We start from the raw sequence: 22,419 nt of genomic DNA, 5'->3' as shown, positions 1-22,419 counted from the left end.
CGGGTGCTCCGGTTTCCTCCCACACGCCAAAGACTTGCAGGTTGATAGGTAAATTGGCCATTAGCAATTGCCCCTAGTATAGGTAGGTGGTAGGGAAATATAGGGACAGATGGGGATGTGGTAGGAATATGGAATTAGTGTAGGATTAGTATAAATGGGTGGTTGATGGTGGGCACAGACTCGGTGGGCCGAAGGGCCTGTTTCAGTGCTGTATCTCTAAACTAAACTAAACTAAACAAGAAGGTGGTCACCACCACTTTCTCAAGGGCAATTAAGATGGGCAACAAATGCTGTCCTTGCCATCACATCCCAGGAACGAATAAAAAAAAAGACATGTTAGTCTGATATGGGGAAGTTATTGGAAACTATAAGAACAACAGAATGACTTGGCACTTGGAGAAACTTGAGCTGATGAAATAGAGCCAACTGTATTTGTAATGGGTAGGTCATATTTAATGAACCTAATTGGTAGTGGACGCGAATGTCTTTGAATGTAGTGTATATGGACTTCTAGAAGACATTAGATAAGTTTCCACATAAAATTAAAGCACATGGAATTGAAGGGAAATTACTGATCTGGTTAGGTAACTGGCTTGGTGTTGGAAACCCAGAAGTAGGGATAATGGGCTTGCACTTGAATTGGAAGGAAGTGACCAGTGGTGTCCCACAGGGATCGGTGCTGAGGCCTCAAGTGTTCACTATTTATGAATGACTTGGATAACAAAATGGAGAGCCATATGTCAAAATTTGCTGGTACCACAAAGATGGGTAGCATGATAAGTATTATAGACTTGAAGTCTATAATTATGTTATATTGTAGTGTTGAAGCATAAAATTAGAGACATTGATAGATTAAGTGAGTGGAAAAAACTCTGGCAGATGGTTTTCAATTCAGGTAAGTGTGAAGTCATCCATTTTGGACCAAAATAGGATGTATCCGAGTATTTTTTAAATGGTGTAAAACTGGGAACAGTCAAGGTCCAGAGAGATTTAGGGGTCCAAATATACGGGGGGAGGGGGGTGGGGGGGAAGTCTAAAAAGCAACACAATAGTTCCATGAGAATAGTTTACATCCAGTTCAGTGGGAAGACGGGGCCTTGGTTTAACGTCTCATGTGAGTACAGTACTCCCTCAGTATCACACTGGTGTGTTCGTCTGGAGTTTGTGTTCATGTCTCTGGAGTGAGATTTGAACCCATGACCTTCTGACTCAGGTGAGAGTGCTGTCGCTGAGCCATGTCTTGACAACATAGGTATTCTGAATCTGTTATAGCCATTGATGCCATTGAAAATAACATTGAAATTTCTGAGATTCAGGTGCCTATAATGCCATGCCTCTGATGTGAATGTTTTTCTTTTGAATGGGAAGATACACTAATGCTCAAGAATAGAATCTTCATTACTATCTGGAATTAGTATGTAACTGCGGGAAAACAGTTTATAATGCCACCTTTTTCCAAAAAAAAAAGAATAATCCTTTGAAGGACAGCGGAAAGATTTTTTTAATGTCTGAGAAGTAGGAGTTGAGAGTATTTTTAGGATGCATTCATGGGCCTAAATGGTGTACTCCTTGCTTTTATGTGCTACAGATTATAAATTGAAACAAAGAAAATTAATGGGTAGATGAAATTTCTTTTTGTACATCTGGATTATAAAGTCTATTCTTGATTAATTTAATCTTGTCCTTCAGGATCCAATGTTATTAGTAATTACTTACAGCAGAAATATATTAATCTAGGCATTCTACAGGAAGTGAAATCCTGTCTTCAATGAGTTCATTTCTAATAAGCAAAACTTATTTAAGTACAATTGATATCAATTAAAATGTACATATTTTAGTCTCCTCACCTAGTTGACATGAGTTGGCCATGCCAAGCAATCTTTGCCAAGGCAGTGTAACTTACTTAAAGTATTTTTCAGGGGAGAATATGCCAGACATTTTTCTCTCGTTTGAGAGTTCTGATGAAAGGTCATTGATCTGAAACATTAACTCTGTTTCTTTCTCCACAGATGCTGTCAGACTTGCTGAGTATTAACAACATTTTCTGTTTTTATCGCAGATTTCCAGCATCTGTAGTACTTTGCTTTTGTTTCTCTTATTTGATATTGTTTGCTGTGTGCTATTATTGCTTATCCCCTCATCCTCCCAAAAAATGGAAAAATGCCCCTTCACACAAGATATGCTGGTATCTGGTTAAGATGAATTGTGTCTGTCTCTCCTGTCCCCTTCCCTCCAAGTGAATGCATTGGTGTTCTTGCATTGGCCTTCAGCTCACAGTCTTGACTGAGCACTGTATGTAAATTTGGATGATTGTTCTTGGTTTAAGTTTAAGAACTCCCAATCAGCATTACTTAGAACAATGTAAAGAGTCAAACAATTTACTGCTTTTTTTTTTAAATTAAAGGTATAATGAAGTTGCATGCTGTGAGGAATATGGCTAAGTGGCATCAACTCAATCATAAACACTGAATAGTCCAGCAGAAGACTTTTTGTTGGAACATATTGTACTTTAACACTGTCTGTCACCTCTTTTCCTTGCTCCCTCTCTAGGATTGTGGAGATTGCAGCCTGCCATTCCACTCACACCTCAGCTGCTAAGACCCAGGGTGGTAAGGTGTACATGTGGGGCCACTGCCGGGGACAATCAGTCACCCTCCCACGTCTCACTCACTTCTCCTGCACGGATGATGTGTTTGCCTGCTTTGCCTCTCCAGCAGTTACCTGGCGCCTCCTGTCCGTAGGTAAGATGATGGTGAATCAGAGCTCTGTGAAGCACAGAGTCAAAAAATCTGAAATGTTTTAGTTTGAGTTGTAAACTAACTTCTCTCCGGAGCCTGCATTTTATTTTTGATCCAATAACAAATTGTATAAATGGGGAGTGACTATTTTGATAGTTATTTACTTCACGGAATCTTGCAGCACAGAAGGAGGCCATTCAATCCATCGTCCCTATGCTTGTTCTTTGAAAGAGTTTCCAATTAGTCCCATTCCCCCTGTTGTTTCCCCAGAGCCCGGAAATTTTTTTCCTTTTCAAGTATATATTCAATTCCCTTCTGATTGTTGCAATTGAATCTGCTTCCACCATGCTTTCAGGCAGCAAATTCCACATCAAAATAACTCGCTGCATTAAAATGTTCTCCTCATCTTGCCCACTCTAAATCTTTTGCCAGTTATGTTAAATCTGTAACCAATAGTTATCGACGCTCCTTATCTATATTGATTGTATTATAAATATAATTAAAATCAAGACAGTAACATATAGTTTTCAGATTTCTGTGCCTCCATTTTTCTTGTGATTGTTTACACTTGTTGAATATGTTCTCCTTTTCTCTGCCTTCAGGCAGTCTAATTTTTTTTCTGATGAATTTTCGGTACAGTTGGAACTCCCAAAACAAGTAGCGTGTCCCCAGATTAATCCTGTTGATGACAACATATGTTGTTAAGGCATATCTCTTTGTACTGTTGCAGAACACTTGCCTGTATCACTTGATTTCCACTCTCTATAGAACAGGATGATCACCTGACTGTAGCCCAGTCTCTGCACAAGGCGTTTGACAGTTTGGAAACATCAGATTTAAAATTCTGTGTTGAAGGAAAATTCATCCATGTTCATAAAGCTGTTCTTAAAATCAGGTACTGCTTGAAAATTTCATAAGCCTATTGCTTGCTGGGAATTCAGTTTTTGTAAAGAGAGTTCTGCTACCAATGTTAGATTTTTCTTACCCCCAGGTGTGAACATTTTCGAACTATGTTTCAATCCTACTGGAGTGAAGATGAAAAAGAGGTGATTGAGATCGACCAGTTTAGCTATCCGGTGTACCATGCCTTTCTAGAATACTTGTACACAGACTCTGTCAACCTACCTCCCGAGGATGCAATAGGTACCGTTAATGTAATTGGCTACTGTTTGTACTGGCAAGTCTCATGATGAACAACAACACTGTGGCTTTCTTTATTTGCTTGCTTTGCTCCGTTTCCTGGTACAGCATTGACAGAGGTCCTTCTTTCACCAATTCTGCCACAGTTTGATCCAGTACCTTCAGCTTTTTTGGTTCCCGGTAGATTTCAGTATTTTTTTTTCAGGAGTGCTCAGTTGCACAGAACTTTCAGTAAGGGTCGAAGGGGAAGGATAATTGACCCTTTGCACATTCAAGGAACACATCAACGTGACTGACAAACCCACTTCCATCAAGATTACGAACATATGAAAATGATGGTCAGGAAAAAACCAGCTAGTCTTTCAAGCCTGCCCCACACTTATGATCTCAGAATGGCTGGAGTCCCATGACCAAACATTTCCTACCCATGTCCCACCACCACCACCATCACCACTACATAGCCAGGGAATCTCCAGGCAAAGAAAAAAAATGCTCTGGAAAATTCATCTCTGACCTCCTCACTAGAGCAAAACCTGTCTGGGAGATCACATGGACTAGGAGTAATTATAAAGACACTTAGCTTCTATATGGCGTGTTCTCTGCCCCAGTCAAGAACTGAGAACCAGTCCAGTTCCCTCTTGAAAGCATACAGACTCAGCACCTACTATGCCAGCATGCATAGAAACATAGAAAGGTTACGGCACAGAAGGAGGCCATTCAGCCCATCGTATCTACGCTGGCTAAAAAAAAAACTAGCCGCCCAATCTAATCCCACCTTCCGGTACCTGGTCCATAGCCTTGCAGGTCCAGGTACCTTTTAAATGAGTTGAGGGTTTCTGCCTCCAGCACCATTCCTGGCAGTGAATACCAGACCCCCATCACCCTCTGGGTGAAAAGGTTTTTCCTCATGTCCTCTCTAATCCTTCTACCATTCATCTTAAATCTGTGCCCCCTGGTAATTGACCTCTCCGCTAAGGGAAACAGGTCCTTCCTATCTGCTCTATTTCAATCCCTTATAATTTTGTACACCTCAATTAAGTCACCCCTCAGCCTCCTCTGTTCTAAGGAAAACAGACCTAGCCTATCCAATCTTTCCTCATAGCTGCAACTTTCAAACCCTGGCAACATTCTTGTAAATCTCCTCTGTACTCTGTCCAGAGCAATTATGTCCTTCCTATAATGTGGTGACCAGAACTGTACGCAATACTCCAGCTGTGGCCTAACCAGCATTTTATACAGTTCCAGCATTACATCCCTGCTTTTGTATTCTGTACTTCGTCCAATAAAGGAAAGCATTTCATATCCCTTCTTCATCAATTTATCTACCTGTCCTGCCACCTTCAAGGACCTGTGGACATGCACTCCAAGGTCTCTCACTTCTTCTACCCCTCTCAATATCCTCCTGTTCATTTTGTATTCCCTTGCTTTGTTTGCCCTCCCCAAATCCATTAACACACTTCTCCAGATTGAAGTCCATTTGCCACTTTTCTGTACACTGTTTATATCTTTTGCCTCTTTCTAGCGCCTACTTCACTGCTGACACATCGTGGTTGCCTACCCTGACCCAAGTATTTTGCCTCACTATCCATTTCTTCCTCATTCCTCCTTCCACTTCTCTGCTTCTTTATACCCGACTCCCTTAGCGACTGCTCCATGATCACCCAATTACCCAGTCCAACACATGCTATTGTCTTGCTAAACTCCCATCCCTTCACTGCCTTACTGGACTGGCTTACAGTTCCCTTGAATTAATATTTGGCATCCTTCTTTGCATCTGCTTTAGCACAGGCTGCCAATTTTATTCCAATCATTACCCCAACTGCCATATTCCCATGTTCCATGCTCATCTTTCTCCTTTTTAGCTAATCTAAACTCCTCCCTGTTCTCTTCCCTGCCCTGTCAAATGAAATGTTATAACAGTCACCTCTGCAGTCTCAAATTCACAAGTTGTCAGCTCAGATGCACTTACCATTTGATCGGCATAACTAAACCACCCTCTCATTGATCAGAGTTGTTACTAATTGTAAAGAATGAAAACAACTCTGAATTTCTCCCGTTAGAGGGGGTTGTGGAATGCACTACCAAATTTAGTGATTGAAGTGCAGGCCCTGTTAACTGTTAAGAATCAGATTATATAGGTGAGGGCGGCACAGTGACACAGCGGTTAGCACCGCAGCATCACAGCTCCAGCGACCCGGGTTCAGTTCTGGGTACTGCCTGTGCAGATTTGCAAGTTCTCCCTGTGACCGCATGGGTTTCTGCTGGGTGCTCCGGTTTCCTCCCACAGCCAAAGACTTGCAGGTTGATAGGTAAATTGGCCATTGTGAATTGCCCCTAGTGTAGGTAGGTGGTAGGAGAATGGTGGGGATGTGGTAGGGAATATGGGATTATTGTAGGATTAGTATAAAGGGGTGGTTGATGGTCGGCACAAACTCGGTCAGCCGAAGGGCCTGTTTCAGTGCTGTATCTCTCTGTTTCTGTCTCTGTTTCAACCAATATAACAATATATATCATTCTGGAGTCTACAGCTATCCTGCTCACTATCAACGCAATGTATTCCAGATGCTGACTACTCTCTGGGAAAGGAAGAACTCCCTAATATCTAGTTTATCCCTATTACATAGTTTAAACAAGTGTCCCTTGGTTCTCTCCAATCTGTCAATCTGTATATGTACAGTTCAACCAGTTGGAATACTCTATTAAAACACCAAACAAGCACTAGTTGCCAGCTTCACTGTTTTTTGATCCCATAAATGTGTTAGTGTACAGGTTTACTAGGTCTTTTTCCATTGGTTTATTTTCAATGGACAATGAATGTGTGATGCATAAAATGTGGCTTTGTTAGGGCATCAAGAGAGTTGTGATGGGTGGGGGCAACCTGAGTAACACAAGATCATATAGAATCATAGAATGGTTACAGCACAGTGCCAGCTCTCTGCAAGAGTAACTCAGCTAATCCTACCCCCCCACATTTACCAACGGACACCACGTCAACTGCTCATCCATTTAATTTTTGTTTGTGGGATCTTGTTGTGCAAAATTCTAAGTAATAGCAATTTAAAGTAATTCACCTGTATGTGAAGCAACTTGGTGTTACATTAATGTAAGTCATAGAGTCATTTATAGCACAGAAGGAGCCATTCAGCCCATTGAGACTATGCCGGGTTTTTCTCTCCTCCCTTTCTATCCTCTCGCCATCATTTCTCGCCCTCCTAACCTCCCCAGCTGCCCTCCATCATTCACTTCCTTCACTTTCTTCCTGTTTTTTCCCTTCCCTTTTACCCTCCCCCTCTTCCTACCCTTCCTCAGCAGACTTCAGCCTTAAATCATTTTACGGATTTCAATCCAAGTATTAAAGTTATGTTTCACTAACACTTTTTAAGTCCCAATTTTTAGTTCTAAACTTCTACTTCTAAATGCTTGCTCACCAAGGCAGTGGGGCAATGCTGTATTGCCTTGTGAAACTTTGTATATAATTTTATAATCTTTCCCATATAAAATGGGTGTGTATCAAGAATTGTGTTTTGAGTTTGGATAAGACTGGTTTTAAAATAGTCACAGACCAGTTCGACTAAAATCTCCATGTCCCTGGTATCGATTGTTCTACAGTGACAAGAAGGAAACCTTCTAGGCAGCTTTTCATTCATTTAGCAGACTTATTCCTGGACCTCTACTGGGTCATGGAAAGAAAGACTTGCATTTATATATTGTCTTTCACAACCTCAGGATGTCCCAAAGTGCTTTTTGAACAATTATGTACTTTTGAAGTGCAGTCACTTTTGTAATGTAGAAATGCAGAAGCTAATTTGCACACTGCAAAAGGCCTGATAATCTGTTGTATTGATGTTGGTTGAGGGATAAATATTGGCCAGGACACTGGGGAGAACTCTCCTGCTTTTATTCACCTGAGTGAATCAATGTCTCATTTGAAAGACTGGACCTCTGCCAGCATAGCACTCCCTCGGTACAGCACTGGAGTGTCAGCTTAGATTTTTTGTTCAAGTTTCTGGAGTGGGACACAGAGGTGAGTGCACTGCCACGGAGCACAGAATTTCCCAAGTGAATGCACAAAGGCTGTTTCTCGTCCTTGGGTAGTAAGTAGAAAAAATACTTTCTTGCCTAAGGTTGAAAGATAAATTGAGAGCAAACCTGCTTTGAAACTGTGGACTGATAACACTGCTCATCTGTTATCAATCTTTTCAAAGCTGTCATATTTCTTAGAATATAGAGAAACTATTTGTTTGAATTTCTGCAGTCTATCTTTTGAACTCAGTATAAAATTTTAGATATAGTCCTGCTGGTATATGGGAAATTATTTGCAGTGGCTGGGTGAGTTCCAATTATAAATTCTACAGTAGCATTGCTGCTGTACAGTTCTAATAGAAGGTCACTAAACCTGCATGATGGATTCTGGTGTAGCACCTCCTTCTGACATCTTTCTTTACTGAAGACATAAAAGTCGAGGACGCAAAAAGGTCATTCAGCTCACTGAATCTCATCTTTTAAGGGAATTTGTAGTTATGTAGCATCTTAGCACATCTTGATCGCTAATAAATTAATTTTGAAGTGCAATTACTGTTATATAGGCAAATGGAGGAGCCAGGCCAGCTGGGAAAGGATTAAAAAAAGAGTGGTCAAATGGACTATAAACTAATAAATAGGGGGATGGTGGGGGAGGCTCAAGTGGAAAAAGTAGCAATAATATTTCAAAAGCAAACAAAAGAGAAGAAAGTAAAGTAACAGTCAGTAATTACACTTTAAACACTACAGGTAAAGGAAAACTAAAGGATGTAGAATAATTAAACCAGAAAAGGGAAATAAGAAGCGTGTGAGTAAAACATTAGAACAGAAAGACAGGGTTAGGGTGTGTGTCCTACAATAGTATTCTTTATACAAAAGTATGGAGTATAAGGAACAAATTGAATGAATTTCAGCAAAATTTCAATTTGGAGGGTTGACGTGGTAGCCATTACTGAGCATGGCTGCAAGACAGTCAGGACTGGGAACTAAATATATCAGGTTATAACGTCTACATAAAATGGTAGAGAGGGAGGAATAGTCTTAGTAATTAAGGATGAAATCATTTCAGTGATGGGATATTATCACAACATAAGCAGGTAGTGGCGATATTGTGGGCCAAATAAGAAATATAAAAGTATTTAAGGCTATATTAGGAGTTGTGTAAAGGTCTGATAGCAGCTGTGAAGTGGTAGATTGTGTAATTGTAGAGATTAGTCAAGCATGTAGTAAAGGCAGTGTGGTTTTAATGAGGGATTTTAACTTTTGTAGAGACTAGCCCGTGTCAGATAGGTAGTGAGTTCCATGTGTTGTGAAACTTTCTCTGCTAGTTGGGGAGTCTAGGACTAGGGGGCATAGTCTAGAAATTAGAGCCAGACTTTCCAGGTGTGAAATTAGGGAACACTTGTACGTGCAGAGTCATAGAAGTTTGGAATTCTCTTCTGCAAATGGCAATTGATGCTGGATAACTTGTTAATTTTAAGTCATAGATTGCTAGATTTTTTTTAAATCACAAAATATTGCAGATGCTGAAAATCTGAAACAAAAACAAAAAATGCTGGTCTGGCAGTATCTGTGGAGAGAAAAACAGTTAACGTTTCAGGTCTGTGACCTTGCATTTAACCTTTGACAGTTCTGATGAAATAGGTTTTGAGCAAGTGAATGGGTGGGGTGGGGTGGTGCTGGGGAGAGGCAAGAACAACAGAAGGGAATGTCTCTGTAGGGTGGAGGGCAGGAAAGATTAAATAATAAAAAGTTTCATGGTACAAAGACAAAGGGCGTAGTAATGGGACAAATAAACAAAAGGTGTGTCAAGATGAGGTGTAAATGGCAGGATAGCAGCTGTCCAAACACGTAGTAAAGGGATTAAGAAGGAAATGGGGGGGAGGGGTGGTGGGGAGACAAGAAACGCACTAGCAAAGAAAAAAAAATGGGGGCAAAGGAGATTATGTCAAATTATTGAACTCAATGTTGACTCCAGAAGGCTGTAAAGTGCCCAGTTGAAAGATGAGGTGCTGTTCCTCAAGCTTGCCTTGAGCTTCATCGGAACACTGTAGCAGACCAAGGACAGAAAGGTCAGAATGGGAGCAAGGTGGAGAATTAAAATGACAAGCGACAGGGAGCTCAGGGTTGCGCTTGCGGACTGAACGGAGGTGTTTCACAAAGCAGTCACCCAGTGTTTAGTCTCCCTCGTGTAGAAGAGACCACATTGTGAGCAGTGAGTACAGTGTATTAAATTGAAAGAAGTACAAGTAAACTGCTGTTTCACTTGGAAGGAGTGTTTTGGCCCCTGGATGGTGATAAGGGCAGGTTATACATCTCCTGTACTTGCATGGAAAGGTACCGTAGGAAAGGGGGCGGTGTTGGGAGCAGCTGAGGAGTGGAACAGGGTGTCGCAGAGGGAACTGTCCCTTTGAAATGCTGAAGGGGTGGGGGGCAAGATGTGTTTGGTGGTGGCATCACGCTGGAGGTGGCAGAAATGGCGGAGGATGATCTGTTGAATATGGAGGCTGGTGGGTGGAAGGTGAGGACAAGGCTAACCCTATTGTGGGTCTGGGAGGGTGGGGAAGGGCATGAAATAAATCGGACATGGTTGAGGGTCCTCTCAATCACGATGTGGGGGAATCCTTGGTTGAGGAAAAAGGAAGACATATTGGAAGCACTAGGAATGTTGCATTGTCCGAACAGATGCGACGGAGACTGAGAAATTGGGAGAATGGAATAGAGTCCTTGCATAAAATGGGGTGTGAGGAAATGTGGTCAAGGCAGCTATGGGTATGGGTTTATAGTGAATATTGGTTGATAGCCTAACCCAGAAATGAAGAAATAGCAGTCATGGAAGGGAAGGAAAGAGTCGGGGATGGACCATATGGTGAGAGAAGGGTGGAAATTGGAAACCAGGTCAATGAAATTTCCCAATTCAGGGCGAGTACAGTAAGTGGTACCGACACAGTATTCAATTTGCTGGAAGAAGAGATGAGGGAGGGGGCCTGAGTAGGACTGGAACAAGGAATGTTCCACATACCCCACAAAAAAGCAGGCATAGCTAGGCATTTTGTTAGATAAAAAGGTATTAAGGGATATGGGGCAAAGACAGATGTATGAAGTTAGGTCGCAGATCAGTCATGATTTCGCTGAATGGCCTACTCCTGTTCCTGTGTTCCTAAGTTTGTACACAAGGCCCCAAATACATAACAAATGAAAGGAACAGCCAGTTAATCTGCTTTTGGCTAATGCAGAAATATTGACCAGAACATTGGATGAATGCTGTGCTCTCTTTTACCACCACCTGAGCAGTTATATGATGCTTTAACATGTTATCCAAAAAGAAAAGCAATACTGCGTTTCCTCAATACTACATTGAATTGTCATCCTAGGTTATATGTACAAATTGTGCATTGAGGCTTGAAACCACAACCTTCTGATTTAGAGGCAAGACTATCAACAACTGAGCCAAGCTGATCCTCGGTGTCCTAATTCTCTGTTATCCAGCTACATTAGTATTTTTGTGTTCACTACCCTACCTGAGATTATTGCAGATATTTACCATTCTTTGTTTAAAGAGCTTCCTGCAAATTACTGCCCCATCTCCCTTTGCTCTCCAAATCCTTGCATGTGTTGTCACCTCCCAAATCCATGCCCATCTTTCCTGCAACTCCATGTTGGAACCTCAACAATCAGGTTTCTGCCCTGCTACAGCACTGAAGTGGCTCAATCAAAGTCATTAGTGACATCCTTTGTGACTGTCACCATAGTGCACTATCCCTTCTCATCTTTCTTGACTTGTCTGCAGCCTTTGACATGGTTAGGTTAATGAGACCATCCTCCTGCAACGCCTCTCTTCCGTTGTTCAGCTGAGTCGGACTGCCTTGCCTGATTCCATTATCTATCCAGTTCATAGCCAGAGAATCTCCTGCATTGGCTTCTCTTCCTGCTCCTGCATTGTTACCTTTGGTGTCCCAAGGACCTATCCTTGACCCCTTTCTAGTTCTCATCTACGGACTGTCCCTCGGCGACATCTGAAAAAACAATGTCAGATTCCACATGTACGCTGACGACTCCCAGTTTGTTGTTTTCAAATATACTTGTCACTAATTTAAATTCATGTCATCTTGTCTGTCCTGCTTTAATATTCTGCATTTACCCTTTCTAACAGTTTTTAAAAAATGTATATAGCTCAATCAGGACCTTTACTATTAATTGTCGCCTCTTTACACTGTAGATATTTAATTTTTCTCATTTTTTCCTCAAATCCTTTTTACATTTGGGATAATTTTAGTTCTTCTGCACACCCTCTAACATTTGCACTTGTTCTAGTCCAGTGCCTAGAATCAAATCCGGTGCTCCATGTTGTCGAACTCATTGCATTGTAAAATGTTGGTGTATAACATTTTAATTTGTCATGCTTTTCATTGTTTGTCCTTTTATATCTTTCTGTTCATTGTACTTAGATTCTTGTGCTTTCTGTTATCATGACAAAAGGTTGTATCAATCACCTCTTTTCTGTGCAATTAAGTTTGTATAAATGGGTGTTATGATTTTAGTTTAGCTTGCTGGCTGCATGAATTATGTGACTTGCAGAACCAACATTTAATATGGGATCAAACACGCTACTATTGTACAACCTAAGGGGTTCTCATTGGCTTTTTAAAGTTCTGTTTTTGCTCGAGTTAAACTTTAGAGCCTTTCGCACAAGGTTTTTACATCTTGCAGTCTTAATTAAATTTATTCTTCACAGGCCTTCTGGATCTGGCTACTTCTTACTGTGAAAACAAGGTGAAGAAGCAGTGCCAGGAGATAATTAAGAGAGGTATCACTGTGGAGAATGCATTTTTATTGCTCTCAGCAGCAGTCCGGTATGATGCGAAGGTGAGAACTCATGAAATGCTGGCTGTTTTTTTTTTAAATCGCATATTGTGGTTGTTAAATTGAGTTGCACTGGATTTCATATCATGAGAACAGTTTGCTGTGAACTCTTAATATGCATCAGATTTGTGTACATTTAGTAACCGGAAGATTCCAAGGAGTTGACAATTTCAATATATCTAATAATGTCTGTAGCAAGACAAGGCTGTTTGGCCCGTAATCCCAATCTCATTCAGATTCCTTCTTTGAGTTGGTTTTGGATTTGCATCCTCCTCAGTCCCAGGACATCACTGCAGGCGTTCCTCAGGGTAGTGTCCTAGGCCCAACCATCTTCAGCTGCTTCATTACTGACCTTCCCCCCTCACCCCCCCATCATAAGGTCAGAAATGGGGATGTTAGCTGATGATTGTTCACCATTCACCATTCGCAACTCCTCAGATACTGAAGCAACCCATGTCCATCTGCAGCAAGACCGGGCCAACATCCAGGCTTGGGCTGATAAGTGGCAAGTAACATTCATACCACACAAGTGCCAGGCAATGACTATCTGCAACAAGAGAGAATCTAACCCTTGATGTTCACTGGCATTACCATCGCTGAATCTCCCACTATCAACATTCTGGGGGAGGTTACCATTGACCAGAAACTTAACTGGACCAGCCACAGAAAGTGGCTACAAGAGCAGGTCAGAGGCTGGGAATTCTGCAGCGGATAACTCGCCCCCTGTCTCCCCAATGCCTGTTACAAGTCAGGAGTGTGATGGAATACTCTCCACTGCCTGGATGAGTACAGCTCCAACAACACTCAAGAAGCTTGACACCATCCAGGACAAAGCAGCCCACTTGATTGGCATTCCATCCACCACCTTCAACATTCACTCCCTTCACCACCAATGCACAGTGGCAGCTGTGTGTACCATCTACAAGATGCACTGCTGCAACTCTAGTTGATGTCATGGCCATCTTCGACGACGAAGGATGAATGAACACAGTGAGGTGTCATTTTAGTTTTGCAGGTTTCATTGCTTCATTGGATAAAATTTGTAAGCACACCATGTTAAAACTCACCGGTAGTGCAGGATAGAACACTGGAACCTAGTCTTTATTGGCTTACAAGCTTTTACTGACAGAGACACAAATTATATGTCCTACACCTCCACAAACAACCCCTCTTTCAGTATGCTAATAAGCACAAATGAGTCCCCAATCAATACCCACCAACTGAATACAATTAATACCCAATTGATATACAATTAACACAACATATTGCAGCCGTCCATCAGTGAGCTCCATCAATCCAAATTCTGTATAATTCTCCTCATGCTTTCTGTTTATCGTTTGTTTCTTGCTACTGAACTCAGCACTGCCCAATGCTTCAGCTGAAGTACTTGCAATGGCAGTATGAGGTCATTTCAAATACTTTTCCATTTTAAAGTAATTTACTCACACTATCATAACTCATGAAGCTACCAAGTACTGAGAAGTCCTTTCCAAGGGCCTCCCACAGAATGCTCATTCCTTTACAGATGACCAGCAGCTGCAGGCTTTATTTCACAGTAAAGTCTCCAGATGCAAGGGATCAATTTAAACTCCAACTTGGTGGCATAACTCCAGACTAGTTCAAAGACTCTTACCGACTAAAGTTTAGCTGCAGAAATTTCCTATCAGTTGCCATTGCCAAATCTTTTTTATTTTCTTTTGCTGCCACTCATGCTCACAGGAGAGGGACTAGGCCGTGTTCAAACTGGCTGCACATAACCAGAAAGGACTCTTCAGATTGATTCATCAACAAGACGTAGTGTGGCGATTGGGATGAGGATCATGTCAATAATTATCTGCACATTTGTGTCCATTTTAAATATTCCCATGAGAATGCGGTAACAGCTGCAAGTGAGGAGGTGCTCGTGGGAGTGGTGGGCAGTCATTGTAATAATGGCTTATCTCACAGGCTCGCGAACATGCTAATGACTGCATTTATCTCATGGACCTCCTGGAGAGTCTCTGCAGACCTCAGTTTGAGAACTGCTGCCCTAAGGTAATTCACCCTTGAAAGCAACCCAGAAAAGGCAGAGAGGCTCTTGTAAGAGACCTTGTGTGTTTGGGAACTTCTTATACAATGAGTTTAGTAACTCATAGTATTTTGAACCTGTAACCCTTTTTTTCCTGGTTCTTTGAGCTATGCTGTTGGCTGCAATGCAGGTTGTGTCCTTTTCTTGCCTTCACGCTAAACCCTACATACATTGGTTACTTATTTTCAGAAATTGTTGCTTCTAAATCTATTTTTACCTTTATTTTAAACATGTCTGTCTTCATGCAGGGGTGTAGCTCATTTGCCAGTAGCAGCCTTCTGGTACCTAGCCCAAGCAAGTCAATCTTCGTGTGTTACGTAGGGTGCCAGAGCAGCAAGTGTTCACAGGCAACTCAATCATTGAAGATAACACAATTAAGCCTAATTATGTTCTCCCCTCTCCCCCAAAAGTGCAGATCCTCTCACAGGGTAACCTGGTGTCAAGTAGGAACCAGAACTGTGGCTGATGGGTTTTTCTTCTCCTTCCGGCAGTGATGGCTGGGGCCATTTGTAGCATCAGCACTCCTCTGTTGGTGTGACTGCTTGCAACTCTGTAAAATACAACTTGCTTGCAAAATGAAGCAACTTTTAACCTATCGCAACAGGAGATTACAACATGTAATCACTCAAATCATGTCCCGTGCTCTCTTGTATTACTAGAAAGTACTAATTTGAAATTTCTTCTTTTCTGTCTAGGAGTTAGAAGAATTTTGCTTCAAATTCTGTATGAATCATTTGACTGCAGTTACCAACACTGATGCGTTTTGGCAAATGGATGGAGCTCTCTTAAAAGAATTCATTGGAAAAGCAAGCAAATGTGGAGCTTTCAGAAACTGAATTAATTGGATAGATATACCCAAGTGACATTACAAATGTACTTTTCCCATAATTTAATGGGAATTTAATACAACCTTTGTGTAATATTCCAAACTAGCACAACTATATAAAGTAATACTACTACCAGTGCGATACAGATAACAGATGGATATAAAGGTTTGGCATATTCACTGCAAATTGCAGTAACATAAATTGACTGGTTCAATGTAGTTGAAAAACTGAACTACAACTGTAGCTCATTGCTTGACTGCACTTTGCTTCCCGGTTGTAAATAATTACATATCTGATCTCCTGTGCAGCAAGTAAATGTTTATAATATACTTTACATGATCATGTATATAAGTTTTACTAAATTACTGCCTGCATTAGAGAACCATAGTTCCCTTTTTAGCAATTGTGTGACGGTGACTAGATCTCTTTTTGAATTGAGGATCTATTTAGCTTCACAAACTTGACAAACAGAACCAAATTGCTGTCAAACTTCTAAAGAGAAAGTCATGGCACAGCCAGAACTGTAAGCTCCTTATTTTTTAATTGAAACGGGAAGACTCTATGGCTAGAATTCCAATGCAATGCTTTGTTGCTGGGTATCAGTTACACCCTTGTTGTAGTGCAGGAATTTCTCTCAAACTGCATCCTTGCAACTTTCATGGATTTCATTCTGTATGTTGGGGATACTTTGAGTGTTTGCTCGCAATAAAGTCTGAACAGCAGCACTTTGTAAGAAAGAAAATATATCAAACAAAAGCTTGACACCCACTCTACAGTACCACGGGTTTTCTTTTGGGCCTCCTTATCTCGAGAGACAGTGGATACGCGCCTGGAGGTGGTCAGTGGTTTGTGAAGCAGCACCTGGAGTGGCTATAAAGGCATATAGTTAATTTTAAAATGACCTCAATGTCAGTTGTGTTTTCAACAGACTATTCAGATTGTGTGCTGTTACCACCACAGTGAATTTGCTTTACAACTGCAAGTTATATTTATCTTCTAGTTCTGCATGTGATGACTGCAGATTGTCCTGCAGTTTCAGTATTCCGTGCTTTGTGAATTTCATTACAATAATGGCATATTGTATTAAACTCTACCAGCTGATATTGCAAAGAAAAGGTGTATTGTCATTTGTGTTTAGATATCAGAAAACCGACCCAGATCACAAGCAAAGCTGCTGGAATAATTTGTGATTTGTAATTTGGAGGAAGAGATCTGGCTAAATTCTTAGTCCTCACTGGTTTTTCAGTCCTGAATTTGTGCATCGACATTTCACGCGATTGTAGAAGGGATAAGAGGGGGAAAAGATCACTCTTCTGGCATCATAGGCTAGTTGGTTGATATAAAAACTTTTATTGCTATTTTTTTTAATTGATTTATATTTGGAAAATTTTAATTCTTCCATGAATCCCCTCTCCTCTGATTCAGATAGGATATATATCTAGCAGGTCTTGCAGCATCTGTAGTCTGATGAAAGGTCACTGACCTGAAACGTTAACTCTGCTTCTCTCTCCACAGATGCTGCCAGACCTGCTGAGTATTTCCAGCATTTCCAGTTTTTATTTCAGAATTCCAGCATCTGCAGTATTTTATTTTAGGTTAGATATCTATCCTGACCTGCCATTCAATATGTTGCAAATAATGCGTGGTGTGTGTGACTTAACTGTTTTGTTAATGGAGAGTACTGACTGACTTACAGTTCCCAAGTTCACAATTTGCAAATAATATCTACTGATTTACATAGCATTCCAAAGTCCTTTCTGTTCTGTTGTACATTTGAGTCTCAATTAGCTGCACTGCCATTCACAAGAGGGCAAGGCGGATGCTCATTCTCAGAGGCACTGTCGCCACTATCCTGCTTGTAAGATCTGGCACTATACAGCTGTCTGATTCCAAATGATCAGTCAATGAGAGGATTTTAAAAAATCAGTGCAAAATAGGCACAGGGTAGAATGGGAAAGAAATACAGAACTCTTCAGAATCCAAGCAGTAGCAAATCTAGCCTGAGGGACAATCATAACCTGGGGAGGCACATGTATGACAATGGCTGATGTTTACTCTTTATCTGACACAAAGGTCTGATTCTCACTGCACCCAGATTGTTACTTACCCCTTTGTGCTGGAGATACCTGTTATCCAGCTGATTATCATGTCCTTAAATCTGCTTTTTCTAGGTGTGTAAATGACCACAACAACTTTTTAGAGCAATCGTGTCATCTTGTACTTACAGATTTGATGAGAGCAGTTTCTGTGGTCACGGGGCTGTAGGCATGACCATTTTTAAGCCCTCAAATCAGCCCAGGCCAAAGAACACTTTAAGTTCAGCAACTGCGCCAAAGAACACTTTAAATTCAACCACTGTGTCCAGGACACTTTGAATTTGACACATGGACTGCCCCTTTAAATCACTAACAAATTGCCTCTGAGCAACGGATTAAAAATCGATCAAAGAATTGCAGGGACTGACTCTCAGGTGCCAAAAAACAGGGAGTTCACCCAGCCAGTCTTTGAATATTCAAAGACCTGATAAGGGATGCCATTCCCTGGACAAGTCACTTCAAATAAAATAAACAAAGTAATTCATGACAACGCTACTTCATCGGACACGTCATCAGGATGCGCAGATGGTCTCATGCCCCCTGCGCATGCGCTGCGGTCCGGCTTACCAGGACCGCTTTGCGCATGCGCAGATGACGTCATCGCGTTATTTCGTCTTCCTCGCCGACGCGCCTGTTTGGCCTCTGCGCATGCGTCAAAGCTTCGGCGCGACTTTTTGAAATTGGAAGGAGGGGAGGTTTCGTCGGGCATTTTCTCGCATTTTATCTGAATTATTTATTCGTTTTGGAGACTTGCTTCATTTTTATTTGACACAGGAGATTGTTCCAAGGTAAGTTGCTCTGCCTTTGTAAGTTGCTCTGAAAACATTTCCATTGTCTGGGCCACTGCATGTTCTCCAGTCCCTGTTGTGAGTTGCTCTGAAAACATTTCCATTGGCTGGGCCACCACATGTAGCAGGATGAAGGCACAGTGACTGTGATTTCTGGCGCCAAACAGTACACACTGCAGATACATGATGGCCAGGCTACCTGCAGCTGCATCTTCTCCATTCAGACTTTGTTGCCCTGCAAACATGCTGTTGTTGTGCAGAGGCATCTGGGTCTGCCTTTGGACAGGCTCGCCCCCAATTGTCGCTGGCGTGCATCTCAGACACCAACGACGACAGGCATGGCTGCTGCCATTGTGATTACAGAGGAACAGCCAAGGCCCCTCAGCCACAATGAAAAATACCGCTTGCTTTAAGATCAATTGTACCAGCTACAACAGGCCGTTCTGCAGAGTGGAACAGCAGCATTCATGAGGAGACTGGACTGGCTGCGGCAACAGACTCTCCGCTGGCAGCAAGGACTGGCTGATGAGATGGAGCCATTTACTATGCCCAACAATTGCCCGGAAGCACCTTCGGATGGAGGTGGCCGCGCGCTGGACATCAGTCACGTGTCACAAACCCTGGATCCTGAGCGTCTCACCCCCTGGCCTAATGTTCTGATGGACCATACATATGCCTGCCTGTTCAAATCTCCACTTCCCCTACCTGCGGTACCCTCTCCTTGCTGCTCAGTTCCACAGTCACCTGCTCCTACACCCATCAGGGCAGTGCACATGGGCACACAGTTACCTGCTCCTACACCCATCAGGGCAGTGCTCATGGGCACACAGTTACCTACTCCTACACCCATCAGGGCAGTGCTCATGGACACACAGCCACCTGTTTCCCCATCCGACGTTGAAACAACCATGCAGAGCCTTGTGAGACTCCGCAATTGCCAGTTGCTGCCTGTCAAGCAGAGAGGGCGTCCAAAGGGGTCAAGCACTTGGGGAACATTCAGCAAGAAGAGACTGAGCACTAAAAGAAACAAGCATGCCGTGTCCAGTGGTAGCAGAAATGTGAATGCTCTTGCTGTGAACACAACTGGTGATAGTAGTAGGCAGGATTAAATGGGAATGGATGGAAAGACGCACGAGTAACATAACCACTGACAGGGAACTGCTGGGCTAAATGGCCAGCTTTATGTTCATAGCCCAAAAGAAATGTGCTTCTTTTCCAGCACCCTCACATCATTCATGTTTTCCCTGAGAGCAGCATTGAACCATCACGAGATCGGGGCAGTAACATCATCCTGCCTCCTACAGCTGAGGTGGGTACTAAGTGATTCATTGGCGGTGTTATCAGTACATGCCTTTACCGCAGAACACAAAGCATGCTCAACAGTAATTTCATTGGAGGGAGGGAAGCTCTGACACTGATGTTCTTTCCTTATTTTCTTTCATGTAAAACGTGCCCTTGAGAAAACAATCCTTGACACTTAAGGACGGCATTCAAGCAAAGGAGGCAGTGCGGGAGAGGACGCAAGGATGTGCTGATTCCTGCATCTGAGGTGGGTAATAAGTGCTTCATTGGCGACGTTATCAATTGGTGCCTTCACTGCAGAACTTAAAAAGGTGTGCACAACAGTAATTTCAGTGGATGGAGGGAGGCAAGCTCTGACTCTGATTTGCTTTATTTCTTTTCATGTAAAACATGCCGTCGAGAAAACAATCCTTGAGACTTAAGGTCAGCATTCAAGCAACGAAGGCAACTAGATCATGCTGCGGAGCTCGTCACGATGTGGAAAGGACCATTGCATTTATGGATGAATTGGGAATGCACATTGGGATGCGCTTGGGGAACATTCACCAAGAATAGACTGAGCTCAGACTCTTGTGACTTTGCCTTCTTCACATGGACAATACAGTAGTGGAATAGAGAGCCAAGCGTTTATTCACCACAAGGCTCTCCAGGAATAATCTCTTTAGCTGTGCATAGCAGAGACTCGGCCTGTCTGTCTAACGGGAATGCTGGACACAACACTCATATATCCATGCACAGCAGTTCCTCGGATACTTAATGAACTTAATAAAACTTTTCAATAATTAAACCCAGAATTGTTGAGGATTTGTTTTGCATGCTATTTCCCCGACTTTGCAACTGCACTTCAGATATTCAACTATGGTGGGGGGGTAGAGGGAGGGGTGGGTGAAGAGGGGGAGGGGTGGGGAGAGCGGGGAGGGGTGGGGAGAGGGAGCATGCAAAATGCAGGGACCAAACAGTTGCAATGCCTGAAGTACTGTGGAGAAGTAGAGAAAGCAACTGGGTAGGGGAGAAAGCAACTGGATTGGGCATCCGCAGCTGGAGGGAACGGCTGAATGGAGAGGGCCAGAAGCGAGAGGCCGTAGAGAGCCACGGGGAGCGAGCGTGCGAAGACCTTGGTGTCACCGGGTCCAGGGACTGGCCAGTAAGTCTTTTGCTGTTGTGTTTATGGCGCACGCACAGAAAAAGGCACTTCTCTTCCGTTCCACTGCTCCCCCCACCCCACTCTCTCCCCCCACCCCACTCTCTCCCCTTCCTCCCCTCTCCCCCAGCTCTCTCCCTCCCCCCTTCCTTACCCCTCTCTCCCTCTTTCTCCCCCCTCTCCCTCTTTCTCTCCCTCTTTCTCCCCTCTCCCCCCCTCCCTCTTTCTCCCCCTCCCTCTCCCTCTTTCTCCCCCTCCCCCTTCCTTACCCCTCCCTCCCTCTTTCTCCCCCCTCTCCCTCTTTCTCTCCCTCTTTCTCCCCTCTCCCCCCCTCCCTCTTTCTCCCCCTCCCTCTCCCTCTTTCTCCCCCTCCCCCTTCCTCTCCCTCCCCCTCTCCCTCTTTCTCCCCCTCTCCCTTCCTTACCCCTCCCTCTCCCTCTTTCTCCCCCTCTCCCTCTTTCTCCCCCCCTCCCTCTTTCTCCCCCCCTCCCTCATTCTCCTCCCCTCCCTCATTCTCCTCCCTCTCCCTCCCCTCGCCCCCCAGCACCGCTACCGCTGGTCTCCCCGCGCTGCTCTCCCCGGCCCCCGCGCTGCTGTCCCCGGCCCCCGCGCTGCTCTCTCCGGCCCCCGCGCTGCTCTCCCCGGCCCGCTCCACTCTCTCACTCCGGCCATTGTATTCTGCCACGTGTTTGTCAGGTTTCATCTCTGTGATTCTTTGAGCAGCGCCATCTTTAGTCCTGGCAGCTGCTGCAGTCGCAAGCTGTGACGTTTTCGTGGCACAGGCTGTATTTGCGCATGTGCCAAAACAGCGCCACCTACCGATCGCGTTGTCAACAATTGCAGTCTAAAATAAAACCAGTTATCAATTAGCACCTACTTTAGACATCTCCAAGCTATCAAGACATGATCAACTCATCTCCCATCCATTTTTAACCGACTCTCCCCAAACGAGACAGGCAACCATGTTCAATAGAACTATTCAAGTTATAGCTCTCCTGTCTGACACAAACTCACAGGACAATAGTAAGACAGTTTGTGGTGTGAACTGATAACACTATAACTGGTATAGGGTTTTGGAGCAGAGGAGTTTTTTCTTCAAGAACATTACAGGAACAGTCAGAAAAGGCACGCCAGCAAGCTGTACAGCGCAAGTGCAGAGAACATCAGCACATCGAAACCACAGAGCTCACATTTGAGTTCAGGACACAGAGGAAAAGAGGGGCATTGAAATAAGGAGGTAAATCCTTGACCCAAGATAGGCTGTGCCCTGCAACAACGACAGGCAGCTGCCAGCTGCAAGACTTTGGACCTGTATCACCAACGAGATACTGCGTAGGCTAGGGTCTCTGTATCAAACACACCAGACGCACACCTTAGTTTAGACTGGATGGGTGGTGTTTTTATAGCCATTGTACAAGATAGAGTATAAATGGTTT

At 43.2% G+C, this 22,419-nt stretch overlaps 1 protein-coding gene across 8 annotated transcripts in view; it reads left to right on the top strand.

Annotated features, from left to right (window-relative positions):
* Positions 1-16,761, top strand: part of rcbtb1 (regulator of chromosome condensation (RCC1) and BTB (POZ) domain containing protein 1) — a 63,736-nt gene extending 46,975 nt beyond the window's left edge. For 7 of the 8 annotated variants that reach the window (XM_068040309.1, XM_068040306.1, XM_068040302.1 and 4 more), the window contains 5 exons: positions 2,551-2,741; positions 3,507-3,633; positions 3,730-3,881; positions 12,634-12,764; positions 15,525-16,761. In XM_068040309.1, the coding sequence (XP_067896410.1) occupies positions 2,551-2,741; positions 3,507-3,633; positions 3,730-3,881; positions 12,634-12,764; positions 15,525-15,665 (742 nt within the window). In that variant the 3' untranslated portion in view covers positions 15,666-16,761. Of the gene's footprint in view, positions 1-2,550; positions 2,742-3,468; positions 3,634-3,729; positions 3,882-12,633; positions 12,765-15,524 lie in introns of those variants that run through there. The other variant, XM_068040310.1, reaches the window with a different exon arrangement.
* Positions 16,762-22,419: the final 5,658 nt, after the last annotated feature.

This window comes from Heterodontus francisci, chromosome 10 (assembly GCF_036365525.1).
Source record: "Heterodontus francisci isolate sHetFra1 chromosome 10, sHetFra1.hap1, whole genome shotgun sequence".
Lineage (NCBI taxonomy): Eukaryota > Metazoa > Chordata > Chondrichthyes > Heterodontiformes > Heterodontidae > Heterodontus > Heterodontus francisci.
Note: the sequence above shows the minus strand (reverse complement) of the source record. Positions and strands in the feature narration are given on the sequence as shown.